Source organism: Chelonia mydas, chromosome 15 (genome assembly GCF_015237465.2).
Source record: "Chelonia mydas isolate rCheMyd1 chromosome 15, rCheMyd1.pri.v2, whole genome shotgun sequence".
In the NCBI taxonomy this organism is placed as follows: domain Eukaryota; kingdom Metazoa; phylum Chordata; order Testudines; family Cheloniidae; genus Chelonia; species Chelonia mydas.
This window is the reverse complement of record NC_057856.1, coordinates 13,198,700-13,221,815: the sequence shown is the minus strand read 5'-3', so window position 1 is coordinate 13,221,815 and position 23,116 is coordinate 13,198,700. Positions and strand designations below refer to the sequence as shown.

Below are 23,116 nucleotides of genomic sequence, written 5' to 3'. Positions count from 1 at the left end.
GTCACATACATATTATTACAAGCACTCTGTTACCTGGTAGGGTGTGATAAATCAGTCGTGCCATGGTGATCATGCTGCCCATCAAGACTTACTGTTACATTTCAGTGTTCAGGTTATTAGTGTGTGTATGTGTTTTATGCGTTTCCATCCTCTCACCTCTATTGTCCTTCTCAGGGCATTCAGGGTGCGAAAAATAAACATTTGTTTCCAGCAGACAAATGAAAGCCAGGGTAAACTCCACTGGCATATTTCCATTTGTGGCTTTGTTAAGGACACCCTTGATCAGGGAATTGCATGAAGCAGGTGAACTGCCTTCCTGATAAGCAATCCATATAGCCTGTTTGTATACCTTGCCTGCCAGTGTCCCAGGAAATGAAAAGAATTGAGGGTTTCCTTTTGTCTTACTCCTTTCCCTGGGGGGCATGGATCAGCGTTCACGTCATGCTCCGGGTCAGTACCTGGCCCAGGCTGGGAAAACTAATGATCCAACCAGCGGACCAAATTCAGTGATGAATCCTGGTCACATGCCACTAGAGGCACATTGCACCTATGCTAAGGCAGACTCCAAAATTCCCCTAGCAGAATCAGATTTCTCTGTCACGTGGAAATAAATCTCACAAAAACCAGGGCGCCAAATCCATTGTACTATGTTTTATTGTACGATCTGGTAAACAGGACACTCAGCTTTGGAGGATCCAGGTGACTGAGGCCCGGGGAACTGCTTTTCCTGTCCTGTCTGGGCAGGGCCAGCCCTGCGTACTAGGCAGCATCGCCGTGACAGCTGGCACATCCGTGGCTGTGGCAAGGTGTTCATAAAAGGCCAAAGCAAATCTTCGCCCCCACCCCCAGTCACCGGGAGAGGAGCGAGGGTGGGCCAGGCTGCCCCTGCTCTGCTCAGGGATGGTCCCCAGGGACCAAGGGGTCAGGGCGGAGAGACAGACAGAGGAGGGTGTCTCCAGACGCAGCCAATCGCGAGCCCCGGCGCTCGCTCCCACCCCCCGCTCTGCAGCCCGCGCCGGCCGCGCAGCGAGTGACCCAGCAGCCCGCGCTAGCCTCGGCCATGCCGTTCCTGGAGCTGGAGACCAGCCTCCCGGCCGCTCAGCTGCCCCAGGGCTTAGCCGGCAAGCTGTGCGCGGCCGCTGCGGCTATCCTGAGCAAGCCCGAGGAGGTGAGTCTCCTGCCTCGGCGTGCGCAACGCTGCGGCCTCTGGGCCGGCCGTGGTGGCTGCGTGCGCCCTTGCTGGGGCCTGCGGCAGATGCGCGGAGCTTGTCCGTGGCCCCGCACCCCCTGCGGGGTATGGGCTAGATGGGAGGGGGTCCTGGTCTAGGAAAGACAGAACCACTGGTCTGGGGTCCCCCTGTGGGGGCCGTGAGCAGGTTGCAGGGGGGCCACCAAGTAGGGCCAGCCTTAGGCTCACTGGGGCCCAGGGCAGAAAGCCAAAGTCCTGCTGCATGGGGCTGAAGGCTGGGACCCTGCGCCCCGCCACCTGGGGCTGAAGTTGAAGCCTGAGCAATGTAGCTTTGCGGGGGGCCCTGCAGCATGGGGTCCCGGACAGCTGCCCTGCTTGCTACCCCCTTGTGCCGGCCCTGGCTTTTCTATGCAGAAAACTAAGTTATGTGGCACAGGTGGGCTGTGGAGTTTTTATAGCATGTTGGGGGGGAGGTGTCTCAGAAAGAAAAAGGTTGAGAACCCCTGGACTAGGGCAAGGCAGGGTTCCCCTGGGGTGCATGGGGTGAGTGGCCCAGGGCACCAGCGCCTCCTCATGACACACACTGCTCATATCTGTGAGGCTTGTGTCCTGTGTTTCCTTCCCTCCCATGGCTGTTTCCCTGGGTGTGCCCGGCATGGCAGAGGATAAACGTCACGGTGAAGAGCGACTTGTCCATGGTGGTTGGAGGCTCCCCAGCACCCTGCGCTCAGCTGTTCGTCTCATCCATCGCAGTGGTGGGAACTGCGGAGCAGAACAGAGGGCACAGTGCCAAGTTCTTTGAGTTCCTTACCAAGGAGCTGGGGCTCGGTGCAGACAGGTGAGTGCAGTGCAGGGAGCAGAGAGAGCAGGGGGAAGGTGTATTCAACAGGTAGAGGGGAGTTTCATACAGCGTCCCAGTGAGACCCAGCTCAGTGCTGTGGAGCTTCACTAATCAAGGTTTGTGTTTAAGTACAAATAGGGGAAGCTTACAAGAGGCTTTGGCAGGGAGGGTCTCTCTCCTCCAGTCCTCCTGATTTCCCCCCTGCCCTGTCAGTAATTTCCTGCAGTCGTTAGACTGGGCATCTTCCTTCTTGCTCCTCTCCTGGCTTTCTAAGCCTGAGCCTAATTGTGAGAATGAGGGGTAAAGTCCCAGGTGTAGTCAAAGCAGAGTTACCCCCAAATGCCCTGAGAGCCTGGTGGCTCATGAGCAAGGATTTCAGGGTAGAGGATTTAGAAGCAGAGCTGCACTGGAGTGAAACCAGAGAAAGAAGAGAGATGGCAATTGAATGTCATCATTGTTAGGGCTGGATGAATTGGGTTCCCCTATTCTGGTACTTAGCAGCTCTGACTCCACATCCCCACCATGTCACAAAGCCTGCTACACTATTAGTCATCCTTGATCCAAATAACTCCTCAGTAGGGCTAATTACTGTCTTGGATGTCAGAATTTATTCAGTACAGGAAAAATAAAATTTATTTTTTTATTTAAAGGCCAGACATGTCCACCATCACCCATCAGTGCCAGGTGGTAGCAAAGGGGTTAGTTTGTCTTTCAGGTGGATTTGTCAATCTTTTTTCTCTGCCCCTTTCTCTCTTGTTCTCCCATTTTCCAACAGTAGCAGAGAGAGAAAAACTCGCTCCATGTGTATTTCATAGCTCTGGGGAGAGGTGAAGTCTTATCTTTCCCTTTGTGTTTATATGGAGGAGAAATTGTATTGAATTATTTATGACCAGCGGAAATTTTTTTAAAGAGTCATACGACAGAATAAGAGAAATATTAACTAGGTTCTAGGCCAGTTGCCTAACTGGCTGCCCCTGGAATCCTGCTGCTAGTAGGTCTTGCCTCCTAGGCAGTAAGGCTGGTAAACAAAAGCTTGGTGGACATGGATGGTGGTTATACACTGGTTATTTTCAAACAGCTAAGGGGAATACAGAAAACATAAATAGGGCAGATGCCTGAAATGAAAAGGCAGTGAATTCCTATGGTTTCCATGTGACTAAGGTATTTTCTACTCCTAAGAATAGCTCTAAATTCAGCATTCTGTGTAGCTGCACCAGTGCTGACACTGCTTGAGCTGCAAGGATAGCCAAGGACATCCAGGACGTTGCACTGACTGAACTGGGTGGGGAATACTCTATTCTGAACAGGAGTAACCCCATTTAACATAATCAGCGCAAGCCCCAGTGCAGCTAGCTCTTCTCTGTGTTGGGGGTCAGCAGGCACTCAGATACAGCAATGAGAATTTACATATAAGTATCTTGGATAAATAGATAGTTAACAGTTTAACTTTTTGCGGGTGTGGACAGGACTTTAGAACCCACTCACACACTGTCCCATATAAAAAAGCCTGCTCCTATTACAGTCAAAGCATTTAAGTCCCGACCACTGAGAGCTATGTTTAATGGTGTGTTTCTGGGTTGTTGAGAGAACTTACTGGAGATAATGTTCCATTATAAAATAATAAGCTTTCCTTTCCTCCTCTGTTCTCTCTTCTTCCACACGCAAAGGATTGTTATCCGTTTTTATCCACTGGAACCTTGGCAGATTGGCAAGAAAGGAACTGTCATGACTTTCTTATGATCTCTTCAAGAAACCCATTAAAAAGAAACCCTTGTGGAGGGCACAACCCAAGGATGGCCAGCTCTACCTGTTTGTTTCTATGCAAGATCTGATATGTACCCTTCTGCACTTCCACTCATATAGTTCCTTTCTGTTTCTGTGTGCACCCATCTCCAAAGCGGGGCTTACCAGCCAAACTCTTTGAAAGTAACAGTTGGAGGTTTTTGTCTCACACCTGTCTTGCGGCTCAGAGACAATGCAGTTACCTATGATCTCAAACAAAACTTGAATTGTGAGCTTTGTTTAGCTGGAAGTTTGTTTTGTCATCAGCAGCGTCATGATGGCCTTCCTTATTTGGATCCAGTTAATCCAAGTTCTGTAGTCTTTTCCTTTAGCAATGAACGGTTTTTTCTGTTGTGTGACTGGCATCGCTGATAACTGACAGGGGAGGTTCTCCAGTTTTGTTCAGCCTGAGGGCCGCTTTGCAAGAGAAAGATCCTGTCATGTGCCAACCTTTCCTCTCCCCCCCCCCCCCTTATTGGACCCAGGGCCTTGCTACATCTGCTGTAATGCCCATTCTCTTAGTAGGGGAGTTTTTCCCTTGGCGCCCTTCTAGTTGGTCACTTTATAACTGGATTATACACATTATATACATTTTATTACAAAAAAACCCTTAACCCCCCTAGTTATCGTCTATGGGATTTCCTTACTTTTGCATTTCACTCAGCAGAGATAATGAAGATAGAGTTGTCAGTTTCATTTTCATTTATAGTCACTTTCTAAGGTCCAAATCCTGCAAACATTTAGGCATATGAATAGTTGCACTGAATTCATTGGGATTACTCATGTGAATAAGTGTTTTGAGGGTCACGATTAAATCTTTCATTTTCTGGTTCTGATGTACTACTACAGTGTTTAATTGTCAGGTATTTACAGCATTGCAAGGGAATAATTACATTTAAAAATGAACTAATTTCCTCTTTCATTGCTCACAGAATACTTTTTATTCCAGTTAGGTTTTGTAATTTTTTTTTAAACACAATAAAAAATGTGGGTGTCAAGTTGGAAGTGTCTTTCACTTATTCAAAAATAACTGAAACCAATTAGATTATTCAAAAATAATTAAAACCAAATGATTTATTAATATCTGAAGCTAGTTACTACACATGCAGCATAACTTTCTTCCATTGTTGCAATATCACTGTCCTCTAAATAAAATCTGCACTAAGTGCAGATTTATGTGTTAGTGTCATGAGTTGGGTGTTTATCTGGTCAATAAAAGTTTTATCAAAATACTTTTAGTGTGTGTCGATTCACTAGATTATCGTAATACTTTCACTCTGTTTCCCTTTCTCCTTCTATCTCACTCACTCTAAGCACAGTTGTAGATAAAACAACTATCCACGCTGCCTATGTTTATTTTTCTCATGAGATCTTTTCAATTAAATGCTTTTAAAACTAGGATAGTAAATGAAACAATTGTGTATCACTGAGCATATGACCAGTGACCTTAGAAATCCGTTTGTCATGGAAAAAAAGCTGAACCTGCATTTTTACAAAGAATCTTTAGTTTTTACTTTTTGTGATAAAATAAAATTTTACTGAAAGTACTTGTGTCACTTATTCAGTGTGTGCAACCTCCTCCTCTTGTGGTTAATTTTTGAACACGCTTTAAATTTACATAGCTAAACATATTCCAATAAACTGCTTCCAGCGTTTCGAGGTTATTCAATGGCGTGGGGGGGGGGGGGGGGGTGTTTCATTTTTTAATGTATCTCAGATTTCACTTCAGCCTCCAGATGTGAGCGATTAAAGTTATGAAAAGATGCCAAAAACTTTAAAAATCACCCTAAAGACTGTCTCTCCATTTGGCAAGGACAAATTTCATGTTGATGGTAATGTTCTGTGTGTACTGTATGCAGCAAGGCTGTAGATTACATTCGAAGGCAGACAATTGTAGAACACATGGAAAACGATAAACATAAACTGAATGAAAACGAGACTGAAACAGCAGGTCCATCGACAACAGTAAAGAAACAATGCACTGTGACTGGATCATACCAGCGTTTTTGTGCATTTAAAAAAAACTAATTTTCCGAAAATATACCATACAGACAGAACTATTTGGTATGTGTATGAAATACAAATTGCAATGCTATTAATTTTATTATAATGATTGATGGCACTGGTAGGCTTCAAACTTGCTTAAAAATTGTAAATATATCAATAAAATATTGTGTTCAACTGTTACATATATATATTGTGGCTCGGAAAACTAAAGTTCAGCATTTCACTTTCATCATGGAAAATGTGGATTTTTATGTTTTTTATCAGAGAACTTGGGGAAGTTTACTAGGGAAAATTAGGAACCCTGCATAACTTAAAGCTTAGCTGATCCTATTACTACCCTCTCTCCAGGTAGGGGGACAGTACTGCCCATGTCCCTATGAGTGGCTCAAAAAAAGTGGAGGTGAACCCTTTGTGACAATCTGAGAAAACCCAGTAACCTCAATGTTAGCATTACAGAAATGTAGCTTTAATTCTGGTTTTTAAAGTACTTCCCTTCTTGGAGATGACAAGTTTTGACTTCCCTTAGAAAAAAGAAAAGGAGGACTTGTGGCACCTTAGAGACTAACCAATTTATTTGAGCATGAGCTTTCGTGAGCTACAGCTCACTTCATCGGATGCATGCTGTGGAAAGCTCATGCTCAAATAAATTGGTTAGTCTCTAAGGTGCCACAAGTCCTCCTTTTCTTTTTGCGAATACAGACTAACACGGCTGTTACTCTGAGACTTCCCTTAGGACAATCCTGTTTTTTGCCCTATGTCCCAGCTCGCCTTCTGGCTTCCTACCACTAGTTGCTTTTAGAGGCTGTTTCTCCTTCATTGCTTCTCCCGTTAGCTGCTTCCTGGCTTTGTGTGTCTCATTGCTATAAAAGAGCAGGCACAAGAAGAAGAGGCAGCCTCCACACGCTCTCCAGCTCTCAGCAGCAGCTTCACTCCATTGCCCTGGGGTGTAGAGATACACAAAGGAATGGAAAGGGGATAGATACTATCTGGAGGAATTAAAAGTGGGGAAAGCTTGGGAAGGAAGTTGCCATGCGAAGATAGCACAAGAGCTTGTTCCAACTGCTGGAGGGGATGGTGGGAGAGAGGGCTCCCTGCCCCTAGAAGACAACGGATAAAGGGGGAGCAGGGCATATTTAGAGGAGTGGTAGGTTTGTGGGAAGAAAGTCTTGGGTGTTGGCGGGAGTCTCAATAAGTTCAGACAAGCACCTGAACTACCATTACTTTGGTTTCTCCAGTCACAGACTTTCTGTGCAATGTTGACCATCTCTTTCACACTCCCAGTATGTCTGTGACATTATATTAGTGACAAAACATCCGTATTAATGCAAAATCATAAAGTAAGCTGGGGCAGGGAACTTTCCGAGGGCTTCGTTGTTCATGGACTTTGCATCTTTTGTAAGACAGCAGTTAAAATATTAAACCAAAGTGAGTGAAGGGCAGGGACAGATTGGTTTTTCTCAGCCTGAGCCCTCTTACTATTTATTTGGCTCTGGCGAATGCAGGGGGTGGAGTGGGATCAAAGCAACTGTTATGAGTTGGTACTATAAATCATTGTAGGCTCTCCTACTCCACAAACTGCTAGTGCTGAATGTTCTCTATGATCATCTTGGCTAGGGAAACAGCCATTTAGCTCCGTTTCAGAGTAGTAGCTGTGTTAGTCTGTATCCGCAAAAAGAAAAGGAGTACTTGTGGCACCTTAAGAGACTAACAAATTTATTTGAGCATAAGCTTTCGTGAGATACAGCTCAATGTTTTTGGGCTTGAGGAGGAAACTGGCAGGGGGAGGTTATGCAGGCCCCTTAAATCCACAAACTGAAATAAGTATACAACCCTGCATAGTACAGTAAAGAGAAACCAAAGGAAGCTGTAAGCATTTGTTTACGCTGTAACAGCCCAGTTGCTTAGATCTGTTACTCTAGGTCTAAGAAAAGCAAATGTATCAACTGCATAGTTCTCAATAGGAATTATTTAAACTTCTGTTCCCCCAAATTGTCCAGCTTTTCTTGTACACTGCCTGCCAGACATCTGATCCCCAACATCATCCAGCAAGAGATCTTTTTACAGTTTCTAAATATTTCAAGCCTTGAATGTCAAATAATTTGGCTGCTGTTTCTAAGGGTTAGTGATCTTTATTGGACTGCTCAAAATCTCTGTACTGACATGTTTGCATGTCCAAAATCTTAAACAGACTGATTTAAGGGCTCCAAGATAAATTCTGAGATTCTCAAGTCTTTGGGACAAGGACTGTGTATGTATTTAACCAGCACAAGGGGCCTGATCCTGTCAAAGACCTTTGGACACTATTAGGATATAAATATTAAATAATAACTTTTGAGTTAAAAGAACAACCATGTGGGGAGATTGCTTTAAGGTGTATGAATATCCCATCCCCAATTATCAGTTTATACAATAGCTGGTGGGGGGGGGGGGGGGGGATAGTCTGCTTTCTTAAGCCTGGAGTCAAAGATTTTGAGATAAATATGTGTACATTCTACACAAGGGGAACTATTCTTTATATCACTTAGGGTTGGAGATTTCCTTGTAGTACAAGGTGGCATGGCTGCAGACTGACATGATTCCCTTAGATTTCAACAATATAAACTAGAAAGCAATATAAGTCATCTACGAAAGCTTCCTCCATACAAGTTCTCGGAATGCAGCTGAAACTTGACTTAAAACACCCCGCTATTCCAGATCTGTCAGAGAAAAGGCAGTAGTTGAATGCATGAGCAGTAAAATCCCAGAGATGGGATATAAAAATGAAACAGGTCTCAAGTACAGGAAGCTGATGGGCCCTGGCAGAAAACAGAAGGCAGCAGGAAGAAAAGCCAGGAAAGGAGACAGTGAAGGAGGGCCAGCCACATACCGCAAGCAGCACCAGGGCCCTGGTTCACTCAACCATGCCTGATGTAAAGCAGTGGCGATGTCCAACCCCCCGGGCAATGCCCTCAAGCTGACGTGTGGATGCTCCAGGCCGGGGGGTGAGGACGGTGCAGGGGGACGTGGCGCGCTCTGGAGAGAGCCAGTGACACAGCACCTGGACCGATTCGGTGATTTAGGCGCACGGTGACAGGAGCTCCAGCCGGGCCGGCTCTGGTCAGTCACTGGTCGAGCCCCGAGGCCGGGCGGCGGCGGCGGGGCTGGGCTGCGTGACGGCCCCGTGCGCGCGCGGGACGGGCTGACTGACACGGTGAGAGAGGGAGGGACGCACCCCGACGTCACGAGAGAGCGGGCAGGAAGAGTCACGGGACGGTGGCTCCCGAGGGCCAATGGAGGGACAGTACGGGGCAAGGGGTCGGCGCGCGCTAAGGCCGTGACGGCAACGACGTGCCGCGGTGACGGCATCATGGCAGTCTCCGACAAGGGGGTCCCGTGACGGCACCCGGGGGTCCCGGAAGGGGCGGGGCGGATGTGGGAGGCACAGCCCCCGGAGTGGGGGCGTCACTGTGGGAAGGTGCTTCGCAGCCCCCCTCGGCCCTGCCCGCTCCGAAGGCAGCCGGGCACGCTGTATCCAGCATCTCTATTGGCTGGCTAGGGAGCCGCAGTTCAGCCAATGAGCGGCCGTTGTATTGGCCTGCTGGGCTCCAGGGGCCTGGGAGGAGGTTGCCGTGGAGACTGCAGGTGAGGCTCCCCCCTTCCCTGTAGAACGGACTCCCCTCAGCGGCGCGTCAACCCCCTCTCCCCGTCCTAGGCGGGCCGCTCTGCCCGCCGCTTACCCAGCCGGCCCGGGCTGCACACCGGGCTGGGGGGTGGGGAGCTCTCTCGGGGAAGCGGCGGGGCCGGTGCCCGTGTGGGGGAGTGCGGGCTGGTACCTGGCGCCTCTGCTGAGGGAGCGGAGGGCCCAGTGCTGCCGGGCACCGGTATGCAGAGCGGGGGTGCAGCCCTGTCCCCGCCCGGATGGGGGATCGGCATTGTGCGGGGAGGAGGTGCCTTGGGGGAGCGATCTCCGTGGGACAAGCCTTGCTTACGTTAAAGCTCCCCGGATAATTGGGGAGCCCTCTAGTTCCAGAACCCACCGACGTCCCAGTTTCCACGGAGGGGCCCCGTTCCGCCCCTCTGTCTGCAGTTGCCTCTCACAGGCCTATGGCTGGATGGAGCCTCCTGTGGCGATTCTGCCGGGCTCTTGCACCCTTTACAACAGGGTTTCTCAAACACTTGGACGCTGAGCTCTTTTCAGGAACTGTAACAGATCTTCCCCCTCCCCTTGCTAAAGACCTACCCATCATCATTTATGCATCTACCTCTCCCTCTCCAGTCACTCCCTCACACCCGTGCTCTGGGTTAGTGGCACTGTGTACACGATAGACCGTGAAAACGATCCCTTTAGCATGTGGTCAAAAACTAGTTTTGGAAGAATGAACTTTTCTAAATCTAGTAGAAACACTTTTACAACTTTTTTTAAAAAGTCACTGAAAACTGCTGACTTTAAACAAATATTCCGTTATAGCATTTGACACCTAAACATAACTGCAATGAGAACCTACCGTGAAACTCACAAGAACAATGCAAAATGAAAATGGAGCATAAAAATAGTTAAGTAAATTAGAATTAGAAAATTACTTTGGTTTTAATAATCTAAGGAGCTGTGTGAAACAAGTAAATTTATTTTTGCAGTACCTGTATATGATTTTTAAGTTGGAAGGCTTAAAGTAGCACTATTCTATTGAGTGTCTCTGTCTAGACATAAAGTTTGTAGGTGCCTAAGACTTTGTCTTGCACATAAAATTTGCTTTAATTGTACTGGTATATTAGGTATACTGGTATAGCTAAAGTGGTACAAGCCACTTTCTATGGATACAGTTATACTAGCATTAAAATGCTTATACTGGTATAGTTTATTCCCGTAGAGTATTATTCTGCTATAAAATAACTGTGTCCTTATTAGGAATTGTACCAGTAAAAAATCACACCCCTAACTGACATAGTTATGCCTGTACAAAAACTCTGCTTTCTGTTTTACTGTATTTCTCTCCTTCTGTCACCATTTGACTGTACTAGAGCTAAAAGTAACTTGACTCTTCTTTAAAAGTTTCTATTTGAGCAAAATGCAGAATTAAAATTGTTGCCATCCACATATTTTTCTTTCGCTTTGGTTGGTCTAGTCCAGGGGTCACCAACGCGGTGCCCGTGGGTGCAATGGCGCCCACCGGGGCAGTTGTGTGCGCCCGCAGGACACTGCACCGCCGAAATGCCGCTGCCGAGCGCGGCCGCCGGAGAACCGCCTGCCGAAATGCCACCGAGAAGCGTTGCCGTATTTCAGCGGCGATGCTTCTTGCCACTGCCGCTTTTCCCACAGAAAGGTTGGGGACCACTGGTCTAGTCTCTAGTGCAATATCAGCCAAGCTACTGAGTTCTAATCCTGTGTCTACCAATAGGGTGACCATATTTCCCAAAGGGAAACTAGGATACCACGTGAGGCTGGCCTGAGGGTCCCTGCCCCCCGCATGGGGCTGGCCCAAGCCCTGGGGCTGGGGTTGACAGCCCAGACCCTATTGTCGCTTCCCCACCAAACATTCCCTTGGGGGCGTGCTCCACTTTTTTGTTAAAACTGGGCATTTGTCCTGTTTGTTTGCTCTTGCCCTCTGATGATCAGTTGACAAGAGCAGATGGGACAAATGCCTAGTTTTGCCAAAAAAGTCAGGACATCTGGGATAGGAGTTAAAAAGGGAACTGTCCCATCCAAAATGGGATGTGTGGTCAACCTATCTATCAATGACTTGCTGTGTGACCTTGAGCAAGTCACCATGACCCTGATTTAGCCAGGTTCTTAAGTATGTATTTAAACTTAAGCTCAAGTAAACTTAAGTACTTACCTAACTTTAAGTATCTCACTGAAATAGGGCCATGGAGCCCAATGTTTTTTAGAGCTGGTGATAATTTAATTTGGAGTCATGGATGTTCAGTATAGATAGTATAGATCTAGGTGAAAATTGGACTTTTGGTTTCATTGGCAATTTAAAAATTTTTTTTAAAAAAATTGTTTAGGGTCAGACCAAAAATGAACATTTAATTTATTTTTAACAAATTTTATAAAACCAACTTTTTTGGGTAAAACAAAATATTTTGTTTTGACATAATCAAAACATTTTGTTTTGAGCATTTTAAAATGTTTTTGAATTTTTAAAAGTAAAAATAAAGGAAATTTAGAGACAAAAAGTTTCAGACTGAAAATTTTGCCCAGCTCTAGTTCTGTAACTTCTGAAAATCAGGCCTCTGTTTCCTCCATTTATAAAACGGGGGAAATACGTGCATGTCTTGCAGGGATTTTGAAGCTTTGTTAACTAATGTTTATGAAATGCTTTGAAGACGTAAAATACTTTATATTATTGTGCAATTTTCTGTGTAATTTGGATGCAAGTGATAGAAGTTTTAGTTGAGGAGGGAAAATCAGTGTGTGTGAACCAACAAAATGTGATCACTTCTGAATGAGTTAAATTAAAGTAAAAACATGCTTTCTTTACACGTGAAAGCACTCATCAATGATATCTGAATTCATTCAGCTCATAGTTCAGCACTCCCACTGCTTCCTGCTGTGGTTAATTCTGGAGTTACCTTGCTATTAATATGGTCTACAATATAAAAGACTGTTTTTAGCCTGCTGTGCACATGTCATTTTTTTGTATGTCTGCTGATGTGAGGGATTCGTCTCATGGCAGTGAACATTTAAAATAAAACATGTACAAATTCCTTTCACGTTCTTTTGCCGTTACTTGCATCATACTTCAAGAAATTAATAGAATGAAAATTATAGGTTTAATGTAAATGAAAAATAACTGGTTTTAAATGTGAATACCAGTTTTCAAATTTTCTATCAATGTTAAAATTGCTAGGGATATTAACCTCCCTCCTTTCAAAATGGAGAAGCTTTTATCATGGACGTTTAGCTTCTTTTTGTTGCCAAATATTTACTTCATAGACCTCTATGGGTATGCAGCTCTAAAGTCCTGCCTTTGCAAGAGAGATGACAGAGACACTGTGTTGTCATTGGCCCACCTACACTCTGTATAGGGAACGTTTAAAAAAAAAAAGTGCTCCACTGATACTTGCACTAGTTCAGCTTCGTAAAAGTTAGCAACAGTAGCTGGGAGCGCTAGTATAGAGGGCTTGCCAGCTTGCTTTGAATAGTAGGTCAATTGGATGTGCTCTGAAACAAGCCATGATGGCTGCCTCCTCTGACACTCAGCACCAGGACAACTTTTTCCTTGATTTCTGTCTTGTTCCACAGACTCTCGTTGTGGGAAGGGCATTGGGTTCTAGCCCCAGAAATGCATCTGTGAACAGGGATTCTGGCCTTGTGCTGCTGATACAGGGGCAGGAAGTCAGCCCTGCTCTGAGAAGAGGACTTTTTCCATAATTTTAAAAAATGAGGCGATGGTGCAGGTAGACTATAGCAATGCACCGCAAGGAGACAGAATTGAGGCTACACAGGCAACTTTATCTTCGTCATTGTCTGACATTTAAAGGAGTACTTGTGGCACCTTAGAGACTAACCAATTTATATGAGCATAAGCTTTCGTGAGCTACAGCTCACTTCATCAGTATGCATCCGATGAAGTGAGCTGTAGCTCACGAAAGCTTATGCTCAAATAAATTCGTTAGTCTCTAAGGTGCCACAAGAACTCCTTTTCTTTTTGCGAATACAGTCTAACACGGGTGCTACTCTGAAATCTGACATTTAAGTGATTAATGTGGCAGCCTTAACATTCATTGGATGTTCTCAAGAATATCATATCTAACGTAGGGATTATATTTAATATTACTGTTACAGTACACACAAATCTCCAGCTGACTAATGTACCATAGTTATAAGTGCATTGCAAATATTCATTTTTTTCTAGTGTTTAAAGTCTTAAAAGCAAAAAGAAAATAAGGAACAGTTGAATTTCCTTTCATCTTAATTATTTTAGAACTTTATTTACAATTGTTTTTAAGATTGTTATTGTCAATTCTTGTTTATATTGTAAGGTGCTATGATGCTTGTAAAAATTTCCAAATAAATTAAATAATGATTGATTATATGTTTTTAATAATAAATGTTTTCCATTTATAGTAAATATAATTGCAATCCCTGTTTGCTCTTCAGACCTATGTGACTGGCCCTCCACCTGACTCTAGTGGGAGAATCTTTCTGAACATGGTAAGGTGGCAGTCCAGCACAAGCTGCTTATCAGACATCTTGGTGGTATGGTTCTCTGAGAGAGCAGCGAATGCTCGGTGCCACATGTTACTTGAATCCTTTCATGTGTTTGATGTGTTTGATTTGAGAAACCAAAAACAATTTTCCATATTTCCTTATCCCAAGACTTAGCCGCTCTCTGTGGAGTGTTAATTGGCACAATTAGAACATTGCATTTTCAGTAATTATCCTTGTAGTGATTGGTAAATTAAGGAGCTTCACTGTAATCCATATGTCCATTCTACTGGCTCCATGATTCCTAGGGATGGTTTAAATGTCCTCCCCTGCCATTAAAGGAGCTTCCTTTGTCTTGCTTGTCATATTCTGCAGTTAGTGGTTGATAAAGTAACCATTATATACTGAAGTAGTAATAATTTCTTACATTTGCAGTGCTAACCAGGGTTTTATTGTGAGATTTTCAACTAGAGAGAGAAATGATAAAAATTCTGGTGGCAAGAGTGAGATGAGGAACTGAGCCAGATATGAATTTCATGTATGTAACTGTTTCTTGATTCTCATTCTTAGATCCGAATTGCAGCATTGAATGCCAGCTCCACAATTGAGGATGAGCACGAAGGTACCTTCAAAAGTCACAAAACACAGACAAAGGAGGCTCAAGTAAGTAAAACAATTTTAATAATGTGGAAAATTGACATTGAATCTCTTCTGATATGTTCTAATCTCCCGACATTGGGTCTGTTCTCCCGTAATTTTTGGTTCTAGGGGGAAGAGCTACATTAATATTCTCATCTCCTAAACTCGGCCCTTAGCATACCATGACTCTACTGAAATGGGGTACAGTGCATCTGTGTGGCTTATTTGTGAGTAGGCTGCATTAGTTTAGGAGCTGAGTTTCCTGTCTGCTTACTGAAGAGATGAAGAAATATTAGCTGTTGAAAGAGATAAGTTGCCTGACTCTACTTTACGATACAAACTGAAGACATTTTGATAGGAATGATCTCAGTGTCTCAGCTTTGTGAATCATTCCAGTCATGTTAGTTAGGTAAACTAAGCAAAGATAATCTACGGAGGCCAAGTTCAAGGTGCTGATTTATCTGGCTGATTATATCTCATTCAAAAATATAATTATAATTCATTTAATTGTAGACAACTAGTCTGAGCACAGTTTGTTTCTGTATAATACTCTCCTGATTTACTAAGAATGTCTCCTGGGTACAGATTATTGCAAGAGAAAACATAAAGAGTGTGTATTTTTAATTGATCTTGCAAGGCCTTACACTCAACATGGTGGCTTTTCTCTGTTTGGATGTAATGTGATAACTTTTCAATACTGCAGCTGATCAATTCCAATGTTTCAAGAATGATCTAGGCTTCAGTAGACAGAACCTTATTGACCTTGGTGAAAATCAAAAGGAGAAAACTGGGGACAGCGGGAACCACAGGCATCTTGGTTAGCAGAACTAGCAGCTTAAACCACCTCTCTAATTGTTTATAGACCAAAGATCTTGTTGATGGCAGCTGTCAATCTTCCTTCCTCTCCAGACATCTAGAAAGACTTATATGCAGTGTTGGAGAGGAGTCGAGGGTTGTGATGCATGTAGGTACCAATGACATAGGGAAAGGTAGGAGAGAGATCCAGTCTAAATTTGGTCTCCAGGTAGGTTAGAGATTAAAATAGAGGACCTCCAGGGTGGCATGTCTCTGATATGCTATCAGAATTGAGAGCAATGGAACTGCTCATGTAGCTCTCTCAATATAAATGAGATGGTGCTGCTGGCAGGGCATTCTCTTTGAGAGATCCTTGATTTTGGAACTCCCTTTCCTTGGTCTACCAGAGCCCAGGTTTGTTAACCACCTGAGCATGCTGCACACCCCATCCTTTCCCGCTCCTCTTTGTTTTGCCTGTTGAGGAGGCAGCATGCCTCAGCATGTCAGCTGAGGGGGACATATTTATGGGCGTTGTTTGCAGTGGTGGTGTAGCTATGAAGAAGAGCTCTGTGTAGGCTTCAAAGCTTCTCTCTTTCACCAGCAGATGTTAGTCCAGTAAACAATATTACCTCACGCACCTTGTCTCTCTAATGTTTATGGGCAGCCCTTTTTTATGTTGTGATTTTTAATTATGAGATAGGCACCTAGAGCACTGGATGGACATCTCTAGTTGTATTTTAATAAACTGAAGAAATACATTTATTTTTCTGTAGCTGAGAGATGGCCTTTGCTTCCCCTTCTCCTCCAAAGTTACTTTAATGATTAACTCCTCATGGTGATTGGAGTGCCTGTCTCAGTTCTTAGGCTCCTGTCATATAATAAATACTGTGCAGATGCAGGAGGCTTCCCACATGGAACTCATTGTAGGATCAATGAATTATTTAGCTAACATTATTGATAAATCATCATATTTATCAGATAGAAATATTTAAAAGAAAAGAACATGTATTTATTGTTAAAACCTTAGATTTTACAGCTTCACTTAAGCCTTGTTCATACTGTTTATGAAACCATTCTAGCAACTGCCATATTTAAGTAGAGTCGTTACTAGCAACAACTGAATTAACTTTCCTGACCAGTGTAGAATGGGTTTTTTCTATTGTAAAACTATGCTGAATACTAACCACTTTGACAGGTAGCTTTTAGTATGGTTTTATAACTAGATTCACAAAAAATATTTTACAAACTGCAAAGGTGATAGAATCCTAATAATAACAACTGCGCTTAGCCTGGTTACAACTATTGGACCCAATTCAGGAAAGCCTACCTATTCAGAGAGGGTGCTTTATTGTTCATATTAATGAAGAAATATACTTATTCCAGTGAAGCCCAATGGGACTTAAGTATGTGCTTAAAGTTAAGTATGTGCATGAGTGCTTTCCTGAATAGGGATTGACAGAAATGCTCTCCTGAATAATTGCCATGGTATGCACATTGTTTTAAGGCTGTATTAAACACCGTTGCCCCTCTCCCCTCGCCTCCCCCCCGACAAATTGCTTTTGACTTCCACATATTTTCTTAAAATCTCTAATTTTATTGCAAGGATTCTCCTTGGTTGTTCTAGTATTTTATTCTTTTATTTCTGAAGACTGTTAAATAAAAAGTTAATAGAAAAATCAGTAGAGAAAATCCATTATATAAATCTTCTCTTATTTAAGTGTTATTTCTGCATAAGAGTTGTGATGATTATGTTGTTAATTTTGTTACTTTGACCCACAGGAAGCAGAAGCTTTTGCTCTGTATCACAAAGCTTTGGACCTTCAGAAACATGACCGATTTGAAGAGTCTGCCAAAGCTTACCATGAGCTGCTTGAGATTCGTCTTCTGCGAGAGGTCAGTAAAATTTAGAGAGTCAAAGTGAAAGGTAGCCACATCTTTATTGTATTTTGTGCCATTCCATTGTGTCTTGGCCATGGATGACTCAAAAATGTAATGTTGGTTGTCAGTTGGCTGGTTATTTGCTGCTGTTTATCACTAGTCTAATTCCTGATGTCAAGGGTACATTTGTTTTGTTTACCATTTTCAGGCAGTTCTCTCTGGTGATGAGAAAGAAGGGTTAAAACATCCAGGCTTGATGTTAAAATATTCCACCTATAAAAATCTAGCGCAATTAGCAGCACAGCGAGATGACCTGGAGACAGCCATGGAGTTCTACTTAGAGGTACAGTACAGTCTGAGTACAATATGAGAGTCTCAATATTTACTAGTCTTGCTGAAGTAGATGTGAGACCCTCACCATATTTTGTATAAATGATTTGCATTAGGGCTGTCAAGCGATTAAAAAGATTAAGCGTGCGATTAAACAATAATAGAATACCATTTATTTAAATATTTGTGGATGTTTTCTACATTTCAAATATATAGATTTCAGTTACAACACAAAATACAAAGTGTAGAGTGCTTAATTTATATTTATTTCTGATTACAAATATTTGCACTGTAAAAAAAACAAAAAAATAGTATTTTTCAGTTCACCTAATACAAGTACTATAGTGCAATCTCTTTGTCATGAAAGTTGAACTTACAAATATAGAATTAAGTACAAAAAATAACTGCATTCAAAAATAAAGCAATGGAAAACTTTAGAGCCTACAAGTCCACTCAGTCCTATTTCTTGTTCGGCCAATTGATCAGACAAACAAGTTTGTTTACGTTTGCGGGAGATAATGCTGCCCACTTCTTGTTCATAATGTCACCTGAAAGTGAGAACAGACGTTCTCATGGCACTGTTGTAGTCGGTGTCACAAGATATTTACATTGCAGATGTGCTAAAGATTCATATGTCCCTTCATGCTTCAACCACCATTCCAGAGGACATGTATCCATGCTGATGACAGGTTCTGCTCGATAACAATCCAAAGCAGTGCAGACAGATGCATGTTCATTTTCATCGTCTGAGTCAGATGCCACCAGCAGAAGGTTTATTTTCTTTTTTGGTGGTTTGGGTTCTGTAGTTTTCGCATCGGAGTGTTGCTCTTTTAAGACTTCTGAAAGCAGGCTCCACACCTCTTCCCTGTCAAATTTTGGAAGGCACTTTAGATTCTTAAACCTTGAGATGAGTGCTGTAGCTATCTTTAGAAATTTCACATTGGTACCTTCTTTCAGTTTTGTCAAATCTGCAGTGAAAGTATTCTTAAAATGAACATGTGATGATGGGTCATCATCTAAGACTACTATAACATGAATATATAAGGCAGAACACAGGTAAAACAGCAGGGGACATAAAATTCTCCCCCAGTGAGTTCAGTCACAAATTTAATTAACGCATTATTTTTTTAATGAGCGTCATCAGCATGGAAGCATATCCTCTGGAATGGTGGTCGAAGCATGAAGGGGCATACGAATGTTCAGCATATCTGACACGTAAATACCTTGCAGTGCTGGCTACAAAAGTGCCATGCAAATGCCTGTTTTCATTTTCAGGTGACATTATAAATAAGAAGTGGGCAGCATTATCTCCCATAAATGTAAGCAAACTTGTTTGTCTTAGCGACTGACTGAACAAGAAGTAGGACTGAATGGACTTGTAGGCTCTAAAGTTTTGCATTGTTTCGTTCTTGAGTGCAGTTACGTAACAAAAAAATTTGACATTTTTAAGTTGCACTTTCACAGTAAAGAGAGTGCACTACAGTACTTGTATGAGGTGAATTGAAAAAGCCTGTTTCTCTTATCATTTTTACAGTGCAAATACTTGTAATAAGAATAATATAAATTGAGCAGTGTACACTTTTTATTCTGTGTTGTAATAGAAATCAGTATATTTGAAAATGTAGAAAAACATCCAAAAATATTTAAGCAATTTCAATTGGTATTCTGTTGTTTAACAGCACAATTAAAATTTCGACTAATCACAAATAATTTTTGAGCTAAATGCATGAGTTAATTGTGATTAATCGACAGCCCAAATTTGCATGTATTGTGTGTATGTTTAGATAATAAATATGGTATTACTTGCTCACCATTTCAGTCCCAAAGAACAATAGTGTTCCATCATAAACCTCAACTCTAGCAAATACAAACTATATTAGGCAATGTGTACAGACACACACATGCATGTGTTGACATGTGTATATGGTGTGATATTTTTGTTTTCTAGGCTGTAATGTTAGACTCTACTGATGTCAACCTGTGGTATAAAATTGGTCGTGTTGCAATAAGGCTAATCCGTATGCCACTGGCACGACATGCTTTTGAAGAAGGACTCAGATGTAATCCTGATCACTGGCCTTGTTTAGATAACCTCATCACAGTCTTGTACACGCTCAGTGACTATACAAGTAAGTACAGTTAGTTTTTGTATAATTTTTCTTAAAATGTGCAATTAAAGTAAAAATCAATATGATCAGAACAGTACAGTGATGCAGTCTTTCAGACAATATCTTAAACAAGCAATGTATTGAAATGATAAGACTGTAATGTGTAAGTTTTTCAAGGTAAAGTACAGTGATTTGTAATGGTTTTTAATTACAGGAAAAATCCCTATCTGCTGTTTTTATTTATTGAAAACCATCATTGTGCTCATTATTTTTATTTAGTTCTTTTCTCTTTTAGAATTCCTATGACTTTTTTAAATAATGGAAATAAAATTAAGTTTATATCATTTTATGGTACAAGGGATCCCAAACAGAACACACAGACGAGGGGCAAGGAAACAAAAGTTCCAACCATGGATATTGAGTTGAAATGCGTTTTGTCCCTGGTCCCCTGAAGGATTTGCTTTTCTGTAGGAAATGTTTGAGGTGGACTATAAGCAAGATCCTTTGGGGGGAGGAATTTTTTGAATTCAGTATCCCTGGTTGGATTCATGAGTCTGGATTCAATTAAAAATTCACAAAAACAGCATTTAAATTGTTTGTTAAATAAAATAATCTTAAATATGTTGTATATATAAAAAAACATTTTTATCAAAAATGTTTTGCATTTAAAACCAGCTGATTTATTAAACAAAGGAAGTATTATTTGCAGTTAGTGACTTGAACTGATTATCTATGGTCTCTAGGTCCTTTAAGATTTTAGAAACAGGAGATCTCATTCTCTCACACCTAAGTTTTATTCATAGAGTGGAAGAGGAAAACAAGCCTTTACTGGTTTTTCAACTCCCAACTGGTTTCTTACCCTTGCATGAGCTAGTCATTGAGCTGAACTAGTTAAATAAACTAAGGAGAAGAAAATATTCGCTCTGCAGCACAGTGTTTTCCCTCCTCTATAAATAGAACTACAGTACAACAGGATACTCTCTAAGCTGGTTCCATTGTAAATATTGATCAGTGTGTGGTAGTAATTTAACTATTAAGGACCAGGTAATGCACTCCATGGAAAAATACATGTAAGGAAGTTCGTGTTGTAGCTTGTGGAGTTTCTGAGATACCTTGTCAGTAGACAGGGTTTCTGTGGCCACAAAGGGAGCAGGAGATGAGGCCCAGCACCTGTGTAAATATCTGAAGATCTGTGAGGAAATTCCACAGAGGACCAGGGATCCATACTACTTCCTGGGCCACTCCCTTTTTTCCCAGCAGCACAGCTTCCTTAGGAGCTGCACCTTACCGCTCTACCCACCTAATGGGAAGATAAGGTGGAATGGGTTCGTGCAAAAGTTCCAGCTGATAAAGTCACCATTAATTTCTTCTGGAATTTTAGCAAAGGATGATGCCATGGAGAGCAGCTATCCTTAGACATGCTTCCCTCCAGAAGGTCACACAACTCCAAAACACCTGTGGAGTACCAACTACATGCTGTTTCTGAGGAAATTTCTCTGTGGTCTCGAAAGTTGGAAGATGTAGCATTAATTCCCCTCTCTTCTGCAATTTTAGTCCATAAGGACAGGATATCCACGTCTTCTATCCCCTCTGCCTCATGCAGCAAGAGAGATATGGCCCTGCACCAGTCTGAAGTTATGAATGGCACTCTTCAACTCTGCTTAATCAGATAAAAGGATGAAACAGCAAACATTTCAATTAAGTTCTTTTTTAATCCATACTTTTTTTTCTGATGGGAAGATATTTGTCTCTATGCGGAAGGACATTTAATTCTTTGGGTAATAATCTATTCTCCTCTGCCCCACAATACTTAAAAAATATCTGTAGGATTTAGAGTGGAAGTATCATCTGGAGCTGTGATCTATTATACATCAGAGTGCATGCAAGAAGTTTCCCTGTAGACCTCTCTCTCACTCTCATGCATGTTCTTTGTCTTTGTTGTCATTTCTAGCAAGTTACCTCCAGGATTTGAGTATAAAACTACAATATAGTTCATAGTCATGGTTAATTATGCAGCAGTTGATATAACTGGCTCTCAAGTTTCAAATGCAGGTTTTATGTGGTAGATGAACCAATACAAATTAAGGTTAATAGGTGACTCCAAGGTAAATTAGAGATGTAGGGCCTGATCCTGTAGTCCTTCCTCATGAGAATAGTCTTAATGGAGTTAATGGGATTACTCCGGTGAGTAAAGAATGCAGGATATGGCCTTTCCTGCTGTAATGCAATTTGTAATGCAGTGATCATGATAAATGCTGAGGAATGGTGTAAAAACTCTGAAGGATTCCTGTTTTTCAGAAATACGGGGTTTGAAACCAAAACCTGATAAATGACTTTGTTAAGCTGTTTAGCAAAGTTGTAGATTTGTTTTTAGGGGCTAAAACTTGAGAATGTGGGGTTATGATTAGGATGCCCAGGTAAGTTATTTTATTTGTATATCTATGTGTTTAACCATTTGCAGAGAGAATTACAAATCAATGATTGTCGAAATGTTTCATGTCCAGTTGAAGATTTTAACAATCTTGTTAGTAGTTTATATTTATCCCAGAAGTGGGAACTTTTGAATGATCCAAAGTGTCAAATTGCCCATAATTCTTATTTCTGTTTCCTCTATTAGCATGTTTGTATTTTATCTGCAAAGCTCTGGAGAAAGACTGCCAATACAGCAAAGGACTGGTATTGAAGGAGAAGATTTTTGACGAGCAACCTTGCCTCAGGAAAGACTCATTAAGGATGTTCCTCAAATGGTGAATCTCATTCTTAGTCATCCTATAGTTCTTACATTAGAATTTTAGGATAGGAGTAGTTCAGAAAGCCTAGTGAGGTCCAACACTTTAAACTAATATAATTGTACCATGTAGTTTTTGTCTTCTGAATAAACCTTATTGCTGTGTTAGGCACTATTTTCCATGTTAATTACTTGTTGCAAGAAGAAAATTCTAACTTTTCTTTGTAGTGTTCCAAAATTATTTTTTAATTCCCAGACTTTTTAAAATTCCCATTATTGTGTTTTGCTTTTATATATAACTATAATTGAAACATGTACATCCACCTCCCCTGTCTTTTCTTTTCAGGATTTACTTTCCTAATTGAAATCACTTCTTAATTACCACCTTTCCATGGCATTTGACTTGGGACCAGTTCTAGCTGTCCCTGAAGTCAATGTAAAGACTTGCATTGACTTCAGTGAGAATTGTGTATGGTTATTAGTTTTGTAAGCTTCTGTCGTATCTGAGATGCAAGAATCCTGTAAGATTATGTGAGCATTTGGATTATTTATTTCTGAAAACTGTTATTGAAACATTATGGTTGAGATTTGTTTTTTATTTATTTATTGTTTATATTATGATAATGCCTAGAAGCCCCAACGAAGTGTGAGGTCCCATTATGCTAGGCATTGTACAAACCTATGGTTA

The 23,116-nt window shown here is 41.9% G+C and overlaps 2 protein-coding genes across 20 annotated transcripts in view; both read left to right on the top strand.

Annotated features, from left to right (window-relative positions):
* The first annotated feature begins 846 nt into the window (after window positions 1–846).
* DDT (D-dopachrome tautomerase) lies at window positions 847–5,359 on the top strand. The gene is made up of 3 exons (XM_007063742.4): window positions 847–1,168; window positions 1,852–2,027; window positions 3,698–5,359. The coding sequence occupies exons 1-3, from the start codon at window positions 1,061–1,063 to the stop codon at window positions 3,768–3,770; spliced, it is 357 nt and encodes a 118-aa protein (XP_007063804.1). The 5' UTR covers window positions 847–1,060; the 3' UTR covers window positions 3,771–5,359.
* Window positions 5,360–8,735: 3,376 nt separating this feature from the next.
* CABIN1 (calcineurin binding protein 1) overlaps window positions 8,736–23,116 on the top strand; it is a 212,816-nt gene continuing 198,435 nt past the window's right edge. For 6 of the 19 annotated variants that reach the window (XR_006285947.1, XM_037878945.2, XM_037878949.2 and 3 more), the window contains exons 1-8: window positions 9,294–9,440; window positions 10,267–10,351; window positions 13,903–13,956; window positions 14,521–14,613; window positions 17,164–17,277; window positions 17,471–17,605; window positions 19,541–19,721; window positions 22,318–22,447. Coding sequence is in view for 18 of the 19 variants with exons in the window: in XM_037878945.2 (XP_037734873.1) it covers window positions 13,954–13,956; window positions 14,521–14,613; window positions 17,164–17,277; window positions 17,471–17,605; window positions 19,541–19,721; window positions 22,318–22,447 (656 nt within the window). In the remaining variant the exon portion in view is untranslated. Of the gene's footprint in view, window positions 8,916–9,070; window positions 9,441–10,266; window positions 10,352–13,869; window positions 13,957–14,520; window positions 14,614–17,163; window positions 17,278–17,470; window positions 17,606–19,540; window positions 19,722–22,317; window positions 22,448–23,116 lie in introns of those variants that run through there. The other 13 variants (XM_043529055.1, XM_037878943.2, XM_037878947.2 and 10 more) reach the window with 12 other exon arrangements.